Source organism: Athene noctua, chromosome 11 (genome assembly GCF_965140245.1).
Source record: "Athene noctua chromosome 11, bAthNoc1.hap1.1, whole genome shotgun sequence".
Taxonomy (NCBI): Eukaryota; Metazoa; Chordata; class Aves; order Strigiformes; family Strigidae; genus Athene; species Athene noctua.
In genome coordinates, this window is record NC_134047.1 from 12,051,184 (window position 1) to 12,064,602 (window position 13,419).

General features: G+C 40.8%; 1 protein-coding gene across 3 annotated transcripts in view; it reads right to left on the reverse strand.

Annotated features, from left to right (window-relative positions):
- The window catches only part of LOC141964428 (vascular endothelial growth factor receptor kdr-like), a 141,379-nt gene that overhangs the window by 43,317 nt on the left and 84,643 nt on the right, over nt 1-13,419 (reverse strand). For all 3 annotated transcript variants that reach the window (XM_074914786.1, XM_074914785.1, XM_074914781.1), the window contains exon 12: nt 6,472-6,580. In XM_074914786.1, coding sequence (XP_074770887.1) covers nt 6,472-6,580 — 109 coding nt within the window. The remainder of the gene's footprint in view (nt 1-6,471; nt 6,581-13,419) is intronic.

The window sequence follows — 13,419 nt, forward strand, 5'->3', positions numbered from 1 at the left end:
CTGATCTAATGATGTGTAAGTCCTTGAGGCCTTTATATTTAGCAGAGAAATACTCTGAGGCATGAATCCAATCTATCCATAGAAGAGTAAGCTATTTCTTGCTATATATTTAGTAACTTTTCACTCCAGAAAAAAAATCAATTTTCCTGAAGTGGTGAACTGAATCCATTTGAAGACAAGAAAAAATGTTTCTGAGTAGAATACCAGAGTCTGGCCTACAGACACATTCCTATTACTGCATTAGCCACCAGAGACCTACAATTAAATTGTGTCTGAAAGATATTATTTACCCTTTTTATTCTGTTAGTTTCAGTGATCTATCCATCCAGCAGACTTGAATGAAAGTGCACCGATAACCAGTGACCTGGAATTATTATTCTGTTTGTTAGGTCAGGATTATCAAGCAGCTCAGAGTCACGAGGAACCCCTTACAAATTTTACCAGGTGTAGTACGGAGATGGGACACTTTGGGAGGACTTGCTCTGGATTACCTTCTGAATATCAACAGTGTTTGCAATAAATCTCATAAATTGTTGTTTCAGTACCAAGCTGTTAGTAAGATGCTTTCTCAAGTGAGGATGAAATGGATGGTACTTTGAGAAGGATAGAAGTTAAAGGGGAGCAATTTTGCATTGCACTTGCAATCTGACAAATTCCACATGGGAGCTGGAATTTGGCCAGAGGTTCATACTGCAAACTCTTGCAAAAAGTTCTGCCGAAGCTATAGTTAGGCATAAATAGCGAGACTATTGAAATAACCAATCTGCCTTATAAGAAGCCATATATTATATAGAGAGCCCTGAAGGATCTTTCAGATATGATTAAAAGTCTCTCTTCTTCACAAGTCATCTGGAATAGAACGAATAAGCTTTGTTTCATGGTTTTTAAAGACTGGTATCAATGTTTTACAAAAGAACCAAAAAGAGAAAAGACCCCTCAGGCCACAACTGTGGAAATTGCTTTTTTCCTTTTCTTTCCTTTTCATGAAATTTCAGTTTACTTTATGCAGTATTTTGTTAGGCTCAGTTGTTCTATTTCTTGCTTAGTGCTAGCTGTACACTCAAACTGACTTGTGTAATACATCCATTCTTCACATCTGATGTCCTGTGGTTCCAGCATGTCAAGATAATGTCTATCAAAAAGGGGGCAAAGTCTGAGGCCAGCAGAACTTCTCTAAACAGGAACAATTAAGGTTCAGTGAAAATACTGGAATGTGGAATAACAACATCTCAGCATCTCTCCTGAATCTGTCAAACCAAAATAGGGAAAAAGTGCCCTCTTAACTTGTGTTTTTTCTTAGTTTCTCTTCTAAGCAAATTTGCTATTTGCTCCAGCAAGAGTTATAGTACTAAGGTAGATGGATCTTCGGTTAGACTCAGTTCTTTAAAATGCTCAAAGGTCTGGGAGACCTCCTGATATCCCCTCTATCCTGAATTATCCTTTGATCCTAAGTCTAGGTCTCAGTCAAAGTATAAAGGGATCCCAGGTAAAGTGATGAGGTAGGAGTTTGGTCACATTACCCAGGGTAGAACACAGTGAACCCCTGCAAATCAGCGGGGCAAGGTAAACCTGCTAAGCGGTTAGGATGGCAGCCCCATTTATCCTTGCTTCTGCCTCTCAGGAGAATTTCTTCTTACAACTTGCAGCCCCTTTTATTTTGCAGGGTGAGTTTCCCTGAATGGATGTGGGAGAAAGCCCACCCCAGGGGAAACACTGCATCTCCTGGGATAAGGCACTGGCTTGTGTATGGCAGTGACAGCATGGGCTGGAGCACCCAGAGGTCTTAGACATTTTGGTGCAGATTTCCAATTAATTTGATGTGTTAATTTCCAAGCCCTAAATTGTGAAGGATGCTTGATAGTTTTGCCTTGCTGCTGGATTTCACCAGTGTTAGGTGAATCTTAATGTTCTGGGAGCAGAGGGCTGGCTTGTTTTTCTTACAGTTTCTTCTACTGACATTTTTTATTTAGCATTTTGAATATTTTTAGCTGGGACCTGTGCTGTTCTCTTCCATCTTGTAAGCCTTTCAAGAAGCTCTTTCAGCTCCAATAGAATATTCATTGATTTTCATTGCAGTGGAAGGAAAGAGAGAGGGGAAAAAAAAAGTCTTTCTTGCTCTCCTCTCTCTTTTCTCCTCCTACCTGGATTATCTGGGGAGTAACTGCAGCTTTGAGAGCACATTATAAGTCAGTTCATCTCTTAGACTACTTTGCTTACACAATCTTGAACCTGAGCAGTTATTAACTTCCTTCTCTCTGAACAGATACACTGTTTTATAAGACTCCTAATAAGTTGGCTAAAAGAATGCACCATGGGGCCTTTTCTCTTTTATCAGCAGTCACCAAACATTTGTCTTTCATATTGTATTACAGTGTAGTAGCCGTGAATTTTACTCTCAACTGTGCAGGATTCCATGGCAAAATAGGGAAATGAGCCATTGGGGGAAGGTAAAAAGTCAGCATAAATCAAAAGAAAGTCTGGCTCCATTTGTATTTACAAGGAATTAATTGGTTTTAATTTCCTGTGCTTTGCACAATAATCTGTGTAATTCAAAACTTCTGCTTTTTCCCAAATTCCATCCCTGTGCCTGTCAGGGTGGGGGGGTTGCCATCAGGCATATGCATGTAGGGAGAGTGAGAGAAAGAAAGGGTGAGCCCTACCATCTGAAAAGCACAGACCTTTTCATAAATCCTGTAAACATGTCACGAATAAGCAAATTGAGAGTGGCAAGCAGTTGTAGAACAGCCCAGTTCATACATTGTTCTAGTATCTGATAGCAGATTTTTATCTCATGTTTGAAATATAATATTTTATTACTGGTAGAAATCTTTAACTCAGTTTTTCTGTGTTTTTGCAATCAGGTAAGGCCTTGAAAAAGGGCTTTTGTTATAATTTGTTATTCTTATCATAATTAATTTATATTCCAAGAACATTCAGAGGTTTTACATGGGTGGGATCATATTTTGTTGTATGTAGTACAGTCATACAAAGGCTAGAAGTTGATTTACCGTGGACCTACAGTAATATATAGTTGCCCTTTCCAAGGTGCAGACCAGAGATTAGAAGGTAAATAACACTTGTTCATGGCAGAGAATACCTCCAGGAAACATCAGGTCAGCTTTTCACTGCACTAGGAAGGTTGCAGTCTGCCTTGACTGTCCTTTGGTGTGTAACCAGTGGTGGGCAATGACATGAGACAGTTCTGAGCATCTGATGTCTCGCCTGCATTGCCTCTGCCCATGACAAAATAGTCATCTGACTTAAATGGGAACACATCTGTCAAAACTATGGTAGACAAGATAGGCAGGAGACAGATTCTGTTTCTGCAAGAAACAGTAAAAAGGATTTACACCAAACAAAAATACTGGAATAAGAGTTAGGCCAGGGCATGATGGATAACATGGATAACAAATGCTACTGCATTGCTATGGGAGTTTCTGTTGCCATGAACAGATTTAGGAGACCTTCAGTGGGACACTGACAGTTAGGACATCTGCAGAAAGAGCTCAGAGAGGCTTCAGGGCTGTCACTGAATGCTAAGATTTCTCATCACATTGGACCCCTTATATGGTTTGGTTTCAATGTGACCTCCAAACCCTGTTGACCCTTCACTGAAATGAATTCTGCTGGCAAAGAAATGATTTAAAAATAGATACTAGTTCTATTTCTAGTGTCTGTGGGAGTTTTTGTGGGGGCTGTGCAGTGGAAGAACAAAATGGCTGTTGACATTATTCCACTGGGATAAATACATTTTTCTGAAATTAATATGGTGGTGATGAAAACAGCAGACTGAAGTAAGGCATGTCACCAGAAAGCAGGTGCAGCCCAGGCAACACCTGATGAAGTTTCCTGGTAGCACTCTGCCATGTCCTGACAAAACATTTCAACCCTAACCTAGTGGAACAGGTTTTGAGGGAAGAATTGAGTTTAGGCTCTGTATCATCTTCAGATTTCTTACCAGGGAGAAGTTAATTAAGCTCAATTCAGCCAAAATGTTTGAAAGCAGCTCAGGATCCACCAGCTTGTTTGTTGACAGGAGGTAATGGGAGATCAGGTCTTTAAAATCAACAAATTGCTGAATTGATTGTGGAATGCCACAACTAGCAACCGTTTTGCAGAGAACAGCACTGTGAAGTGCTATGAACATTTGCTAGATGTTGTCCTAAAGGCTCACTTAGTGCTTGTGAGCTCTTCGTCTCTAACTCAACCTTTATCTCAGCTTTTAGTTTCAATCTGCATAAAATTAATCAGCTTAGCAATTGCAAAGTGGCCTGCTTAGAGCCTTATGCTTTTGGACTTCTCCTGTTTGGTACCTCACAAACTGTCCCTGAGTGTCCCTCCAACACTGAGACTAGAGGCAACTCCTGGTGCCAGTAACCTGGCAGCCACTCCACCTCCTCCAAGTGCCCCCAGTAGAAGACAGTGGGTTTTTTCCACCTGTGAGGCAGACCTGCAGCAGCAGCTCTTATAGCAGTGACCACTTGTTGTAGTAATATGCATTACTCAGCAGAGGACTGTCACGTAAAGAAACCCAGCAGCAGGTCACTCTGCCGCTATTTTACCACTGCAACATGACCTACTTCAGGATCAGGATGGCCGCATTTAGAAAGTTTTCATTTCTTTCTAATCCATAAACACCACTATTTTTAAACAGCACTTAAAAAAGTCAGTCATGCTCGTTCACTATCTGCCTCTTCCCCAGAATGGCCCAGACTCACAGTCTTCACAAACAAGAATGTAACTGTCTTGCCAAGCTCTATTCACCTCCTGGTCTGTTTTGGTGGAAGCATTTCCACCGTAACTGCTGTCAGTAATTTTGTCCAGTGATTCATTTCCTTCACAATTGAAATTACATGATTAAAACATTTGTGTCTCAAAACATTTCTAGATTGATTGTAAAATCAAAAATCTGAAATATTAGCTCACTGCAGGGGAAAAAACCCGACGTAACTTTATTATTAAAATAAAACATAGTTGTGAAAGGTGCATGGATTGATTCTAACCCTTTGAATCTGACCTTCAGCTAGTTGCTTATTTAGTTGCTGCAGTGTTGGTTTTAGTCACCAAGTATCATAAAGTACTGTGAATAGCTTGGGAACATACGGCTTTGAGTAACCCATCCAAACATAATAGCTGGCAGAATTCAGAGCAGAAACAAACCCACATGAAGACTCAACACTTGGAAGTGGTGAAGTGTAAAATCAATAGCTGTTTTTCAGCCTGCTTTGGACATCTTGAAGACCTCTGATGTCTGAGCTGTATCTCCTAAAAGTGTACCTTGAAGGGCTTTTTCCTAAGTAAACAAAAGGGCTTTGGAAAATATCTTTTGGAGGCTTAAACCCTCTTCTGTCTTGATAAGGCACTGGGGTAGCACAAAGAAGCTGTAAATGGAGGTGAAACCTTTCCCCCATATGGTAACAGCTAGATTATCAGTGGTTGACATTTTTCATATTAGTACTTCTGTGTAATAAGAATGGTAACAATGTTTAGTGAGCCCTTTCTTGGTTAGCCTGATTTGAAATGTGCTGAATTACTTATGAGAAATAGAGTCAAACAACACAGGATGCAAGAGAGGCAGAGAAGTGCAGAACACTGCCACAAGTGAGCTTTGCCCTCGAACTTGCTTCATGGGGAAGAAACCAAGTAGTGAGAATCAGACATTTACCTTCCAGGACACTTCTGAACTCTTTGTTCTAAAAATTGTTATTTTGTTGCAAATTCTATCAGCCAACATCCACTCATCCAGAAAGCAAGTACAGAAATGATTCAGTTTGTTCTACTTAAGCACTTGAACAAGGCTGTCCCTTGGACTCTTCTCTTTTTTCAAACTCCCATCTTTCCTAAAAGCATTATGTAGGTCTTGATCTCACTACTAAAGAATTTCTGTGTTGAAAGGTTAAGCAGATATTTGTTTGGATTTGTGTTCTTTGGAGAAATAGCATGTCCACCTCCTCCCCCGTTAAAGGGCACTGGAAAGGCTAATTGCTCGGGCAGGGATCCAATGTCACAACAACTCCCAGTGATATCAGCCCTGGATTAGGTCTGAATACTGGCCTTGCTCACCTTTGCTATGTCTGCTGGCTTAATTGGAGACCAACCATTCTCCTGAGTCAGGGAGAAGCTTCAGGCCTTTGGAAGACTACAAAGGACTCAGCTTTTGATAGAGGTTTCATGAGGACAGCACTCAAATGTCATGAGTGTTACTTTAAGACACAAGCAGCTAGATTCAAGGCCTGTGTCTGCAGCTGGAAGAGGGCAAAAGGGGCATCAGGTCTGGTGCTGGACATGTCAGACTCCGCTGTGCACTGACGCAGGACCCAACTTTTCATGTGGTGAAAAGCCTGGGACTGTGTGACTGGGAGTGCAGGGATTCTCAGAAGTTCTAACAAGAACTCACCAGCCATATAAAACTTTAAGGTAAATCAGGTCATCAGCATCTAGTTTTTGTGTAGTGTCTCTTGTGTTGTTTACCTGAGACATAGAACTCAATGCTCCTCTCTTCTTTGCTGATCTTGTTGGAAGCCACACAGTAATAGATTCCTGATGCACTGCTGTTTTCCACAGTTAGTGTGCTCACAATCTGCCAAACAAAGAGAGAAGTAAAGGCTTTCAGTGTAGTGTAGGCTTAGGAGAGAGGCTTGAGAGTAGTGGATAAGGATATATTTTGTGGTAGAAAAACGGCTGACAAAGGAGCTTCTAGTAAGGAGTGAAGCTTACAAACAGACAAGTGCTTCCATTAGGTTTTGGGTCTCTTCTCTCCTCATTCCTAAACCTTCCCCTTCCTTTCTTCCTGTCTTCCCCATGAAAAACAGGGTTTCCCTCTGACACACTGCCAAAGTCTTTGTGTGACATCAGCAAAAAGCTAAAGTGAAGGACCTGGAAGATTCATCTAAGACACGGGAAATGAAGCCCCACATCCACTCTTTTTTTTTTTTTCTGCTTTTCAGTTATGGTTTCTGTGGGTAACAGGACGCCCACATTTGCATGGGAAGCAGGTCATTCATATGGATGTGGTATGAAGAACATTGCAGGATTTTGCTTTGCTTTGCCTTGCTATAAACCCAGAGAAGGGGGGAAGGGATGTGGCTCCTTTGGGCCCCAGCTCACTCTTACAAATTGTGCTTGGAAACCCCTTGATTCCATAATCCTTCCTCAGAGCCTTACCAGAACTTGTGCAGTAAGTAATGAAGCTCTGGAGAAGCTGCCTGTTTTAAGAGACTTGGCAAATGCAGAAAGAAAGGGAGGATCATGAAGGAGAAGGAAGGAACAGTTGTCCTGAGCTTCACACAGAAAAAGGAAGTGTTTCAGTTACTCATGGGGCTGAATTTAAACACATCCTTAAGAACTTGTGTCCTTAAACATCCTAAGCCCCTGCTTCTGTATAGGGCCTTCTTAATGAGGAGCCAGCCATATGGCACTCCCCTGTCCCATTCAGGATGCAACATCACAGGCCCATGGAGGCTTTCCACAGGTCATGGCTTTAATTATTTCTAGTGCTTCCTTTGGGTTGCTAGTAAACAGCAGGGTCTAACCCACCAAGACAGAGATGTTCTTGCAAGATTACTTTGCTTCCCCTGCAGCCATTCACCTGAGGAACTCTGAGCCCTCACATTTGGAACAAATATCACTTTCTTTGCCGTCCTCTCTAAGGACTTTGCGAATCGAAACTTGTAACACCCTCTGGCCCTTTGTCCTTATCTCCAGAGAGCACTTTGAAGTGCACAAAAGCATCTCTGGACTTTCTTTTTAATATCCTAAACTAAACTCACACAAGACATTCCTTTACCCCTCATAAAGCTGCACCATGAATGTGTCTGTAGCTGTGCGGGATGTATCGTCAGAGTTATTTAAGATTTTCTGAGCTTTGGCACTTTAAATCCTGTAGGGAAATGAGTTTCAAAGGTTTTGATCCCATGTGCAGTTTACACTCTAATGGGGACCATTTTCAGCAGAATAAGTGGAAAAGTTTCTACTTTTCATGGGCACCAAACACAGAAATTAACCAAGAGTAGGAACAAACCAAATGCAGGGGTGAAAACAGGGGACCAGTAAAACCCAGCTCCCTCTGGTGTCCACCAAAGAAAGAGCTGTGCAGTTCTGTTTTATTTATGATGTGAAAATAGCTCTAACTTGGATGTAAAATCACCCAGAGAAGCAGTCTGCTCCTCCTCCTTTTTCTGTTACTGTAGAAGTGGGCCTAATGCCACAGATTATTAACAAGCACATGTTTAGAGCACTACCCCTGACTTTAAGCAGTAGACACTGCCTTTTGAATTACTGCTGAATCAGGACCAAGATCTTTCTTCTCATGATCTTAGAATTTTATATTTGGGAATAGAAAAAAAGCCAATACAAATATATGTGCTGAGGATAGAAGGGGATAAATTTGGATAGCTATTTAACAGCTATTAGTCTTGCTAAGTGACAGCTGTAGAAGGGAAGTTGAGGATAACACTGTGTAGCCAGTTAAAATTATAAAGGGGAATGCAATGATTCCTCTTGGAATACATCCAAAGTGTTAGGGGTGACACTGTAACTCTTCTAAAAACTGATGCAGTGCCTCAAGCTGCATTTGGTGGCCCAGAGGTAAACACACACATATGCTCATGAACACACAGAGATGCTAAAGCCTCTAACTTCATAACTCAAGAAAAGTCTGACATGGTAGTGGGAAAAAAAAAACAAAAACAACCAAACGGAAATACCTATACTGAGACCTCATCTTAGCTAATCTCAACTGTGCCTAGATGTGAGGGTGAGAAAGTTGTTAAAATGATGGTGGGATACAATCTGAGGATAAATTCTTGGGAAAAATTTACTGAGGAAAAGAAAGAAAGTAATTTTCTTGTTTGTATGCTCAAAATCACTTTTCTGCACTTGGATAACCAGTTTGCTACACACCTGAGCACAAGAGCTAATGTGCTTTACTGTCTTGTCTTAGAACTAGCACCTCCCAGGGTCCTCCAAATTGTGTCTTTTAAAGCAGCAGCATCCAGGAGAGAAATATATGTGATTTCAGGACTGGAAATGAAGGCTTTTGAGTAATTCTCATGTAATAAAATGAATCCCTTGACATAATTATGCATCAGCCTTTCACTCTAGCTGTGTGCTCCCAGGTAAATCCCTGAGATTGGGAGTCCAGTTATCTTTCCAGCATCTTAAACAAAGTTCTCAGTTGCCAAACTAACCTAATTCTGGTTTAGTCCTCAACTGAATGATGCTTTATAACACTAACATGCTATACCAAAGGGGATCCAAATCCTCCTTCACTCTATAAGACCACATAGTTTTGTCTTTTACCAAAAAGAACCTGAAAGAAAAATTTAGGAAGCCAGCAGTGGTATCTGCTTTTTGATGTATCTGTAGGTCAAAGATATCCCCTTGAAATCAGTCAAGGAGCTCCCACTGAAAAGTAACCCCTATTAATCCAGGTGTTAAACCCCATAGTATTTGCAATGCTGATGTGCTGGCAGTTGTTCATCACCTGTTTCTGTAGGCAACCCAAGCTGAACAAACTTGAAAATTTGAAAATTTGAAATTTGTCTGTACTTGGTCATAGTGGCAGGTAGGGATAAAGATTTTGGTTTTCTAAATGCCATCCCTATACTTTCAATGCAGCCATTTCAAGGAAAGTCTCTTAAAAGAAGTTTGAATGAGAAAATGGTTTGAACTAAAGTAATCAAACACAGGAATCTTTACCCATTATTAACAGTGAGAACTGTCAGCAGACTTCTTTCTCTGTCAGTGGAGTGGCACAGTCCCCACATTTGGGGACCTTTAAGTATAGAGTGGAAAAAATTCTGAGGGGATAATCTACTTTGTGTGCTTAGTCCATGCACCTGACAAAGTATTTTCCATTCCTGGAATCAGAGCCAGGATATTCTGCAAAGTTTAAGATGTTGGCATTTGCTGCATCTAGACTCATGAAATCACAGAAAGACCTGAGGTACATGGGACCACTGGTGATCTCCTGTCCAACCTCTTACTCAAAGCAGGGCTCACATCAAAGCTGTTTCTCATGCCTTCTACTCAGAAAACTCTGCTCCCAGACAGACCACAGCACTTTCTGCGAAGCCTAAATAATGATGCTGATATGAAATCTGCAATTGCAATAATGATGCTATGAAATCTGCAATTGCCTTGAAACATTCTCTCTCTTCAGTGAAATTACTATTCATGAACTCTTTACAGCCTGGAAATATGCACCTTTTAGTTTATCCTCCAGTCCATATCCTAGTCATAAGCCGTTCAGAATAAATGACATGTTAACCCTTGCCAAGGTAGTCCAGCCACAAGTGGTAAGCACAAACTATGTGGCTGTTCAGCCCTTAGCTTCTGTGCAGACTGTGTTGGAACCAATGGTAATTAATAACAAATTATTGGCATGTAATGTCTAGACATCTTCCTAGTGGGAACTGGACTGGGATCCTGTGAGTTCACTGCATACCAAACACCAAACATCCTTTGGACCAGTTTTGATTGCCTCTGTTGAATTTGGAAGTAAAGGGCTCCATTTCCTATTACTTAACCTAAAGGCCACCCAGTACTGTGAGGCCAAAGGAGGGATTATTAGCTAATAAATAATTACTATAAAAGAATAAACTAAGTTTAAAACTCAATAAGAAAAGAAATAAAATGACTGATCTCTGAAGAACAGCTACGACAAGTAAATAGAGATTTCTGCTGGGAAAATTCATAATGGAATAGCTCAATAAAGTCCATATGTCTTGCACTGTAATGTTCCCAAACTGATAAAAACAAGCTATTTTAGAAGCAGCCAAATAACATTCCACAGCCATATACCATGAGTGTTTTAAGACATCTTGTAGTAAGGACAGAGCAGCAAGACCTTTTTTTAACCTGGAGCCAGCATGAATTAATATATCTTGTTATTTCTTGCTTTCTCTTTTCTTTGTCTAATCCCTCCCTCCAATGGCTTTAGTTAACAATTCTTCTCTCTTTCACTTCGTTAGCTATATGTGGGCGAGAACGAGGAGTAGAAAAAGTGGGTGGAAAACTTCTCAGCTGTCTAACTCTAGTGGAGCCAAGGTGGAGGTGGCTAGAGGGAGACGAAATTAGAGGAACTTCACCAGAGACCCCACAAAAAAATTATTCATCTAGCTCCCAATCCATCTACTTGAATGGCACAGAATAACACTTATTTTTATAGCCTGACAATTCTGATCCATGATCTTAGTTCATTCATTCAAAACATGTTAAAGGATGGACTGAGGACAAGAGTAGTCTGTAAGTTGACTGAGAACTTCTAGGGTTTCCTCTCATCTCTGGCAGGGGGCGCTTCTCTCCCTGTAAAATGAGAACAATCATTGCCTTCCTCACAGAGTATGGCAGAGCTGATGCTAGTACAGTGTGATCAGGAAAGGTGCTGGACAGGGCAGGGAACTGGGGAAAACCAGAGGTTTGAGGTGCCTCTGGAGGAACCAGTATACATTTCTAGTATCTATAGGCTAATCACTGTCTGGCCCTCAGGCAGGTGGGCAGGTGCTGGCTAGTCATAAGCAATTACCACCCTCATGCTTTTTCCTTGCACTCGGTGATTGCAGCTAATGAATTGAAGAGGGCAGGGAAGGTTCTTATGCATTCTTATGTCCCTGCTGCTAGCCAGGCTCTCTAAACCTTCCAAGGACACTGTGGTATTCCATGTGCTCCTGTGCTTAGGTAGTGCCTGAAATATCTGGGATAGTGTCCCAGAGGGGGGATACTTTGTTCAGAAACCCATCTGCCTGACTGTTCACCTTCCCCTGCTAGAGGCTGCAGTGACAAAGCTCACTGAAATGGGCACCCACATAGGGTGACAGATTTAAACAGCCCGACTGAGTTGCTCACGTATTTTTCATCAAATGCATCCCACTACTCTCTTGTAGTCTTTTTGTTCCTTCAAGAGGTTTAAACCTGGAATTTTGGGGTCAATTTTTTTGAGTGGTTATGAATTTAACTAGCAAAAGAGATGTATGAATCATCTACATGGCCAGGCCACACTCTCACATACACATGAAAGGGAGAAAAAAGATGAAAAGAACCCTCAGTGAGGACTGAATTATGTATGGAACTTGCTCTCCTTTTCTGCTATGTCCTGTTCTCCCAAGCTCAGACCAGTATGTTCACTACACTAACAGGAAAGAAAAGAAAATAGCAACCGAGCTCCTTGCAGCTTGAAGAGGAAATTCAGGCAATTCATGCCATCATGAGTGTTTCACCTGGTGTTAAAAAGCAGTCTTGAGATCTACACAGTAGTTTAAATCAGTAAGTGAAAAGTTCAATATTGACTCAAAACCACTGGGAGAATTAAACTAGCACGATGCAATTGCCTCAACCACTGTTTCACCAAAATTTCAGTGAAGTACATCGTAATGTTAACAATAACTACGTGCTTTTTTAAGGAATGAGACTCAGCCTTTAGAAGGCAGGAGAGGGTGAAATTTACTTCTCTAACTGTGGAAAAATAATGGAATAATCATTATGACAGAGATGACAAAAGACCTCAATTTTACATGCCACTTTTGTCAAATAGATGTCTAAAGTTCTTGATGTGATCAAAGATCAAATAGCACATCAAGAATCAGTGGTCTGCTGGAAAAATCCTTGCTTGCTGCCCTGTGAGGTAGCTTTTGAGCAAGATTCTGGACCTGGTAATTTCTGAGGGTTTGTTCTCATATTATTAGCAGCTCTAAAAAGTTAATGCATTTTTTTCATATGTCGCTGAACCAGCATGTATTGCTATAGTTCTTCCAGGGTAAACTCTAGGGATGCTGAGAAATCTTAGAGACTAGGTAAATTCCACCTTCTGCTCTGAGACTCCAGCTATCATTGGACAGGCTCAAATCACACAGGAAAAGTAACCAATCTCAACTAATCCCAGCTTCATAACACAGTCAATAAAAGCCATGCTCAGTCAGACTCCAACATCTTTATTATTTCATCTGGCTAGTCAATGCAGATGAATTACTTGCTAGGACATGCTGGGAATGGATTGGGCTGTTCCCTGTCTATTCCATTTCTGGTGGGAATAACGACTGATAAAAACCAAGGAAAAGTCTGAAGGCTATGAGTTTTCATCAGTGTCTTTTGCTGAATTATATTCTATTATCTAAAGACTCCACTTAACACAGATAGCCTTGGACTTCAGAAAGGGGGAAGGAGAGGACTTGTCTGCTGATGTAAGAAGGGAGACAAAGTGCTGAAACCTGAGATTCATAAAATCTAGTTTTATTAATTTGAATAAATCTTAATCAAGACATAAACATTATTAGGAAACACCTCAGAATGTGTTTTCCACCAGTGGATCAGCAGTAGATGAAAATAATGAATATACTATAAATTGTAAAATTATGCAATGTGTAAAGAAGTACCATTATGAAACTTTAATAATGAAATATGTAAAAGCTTAAGTTAAAGGGC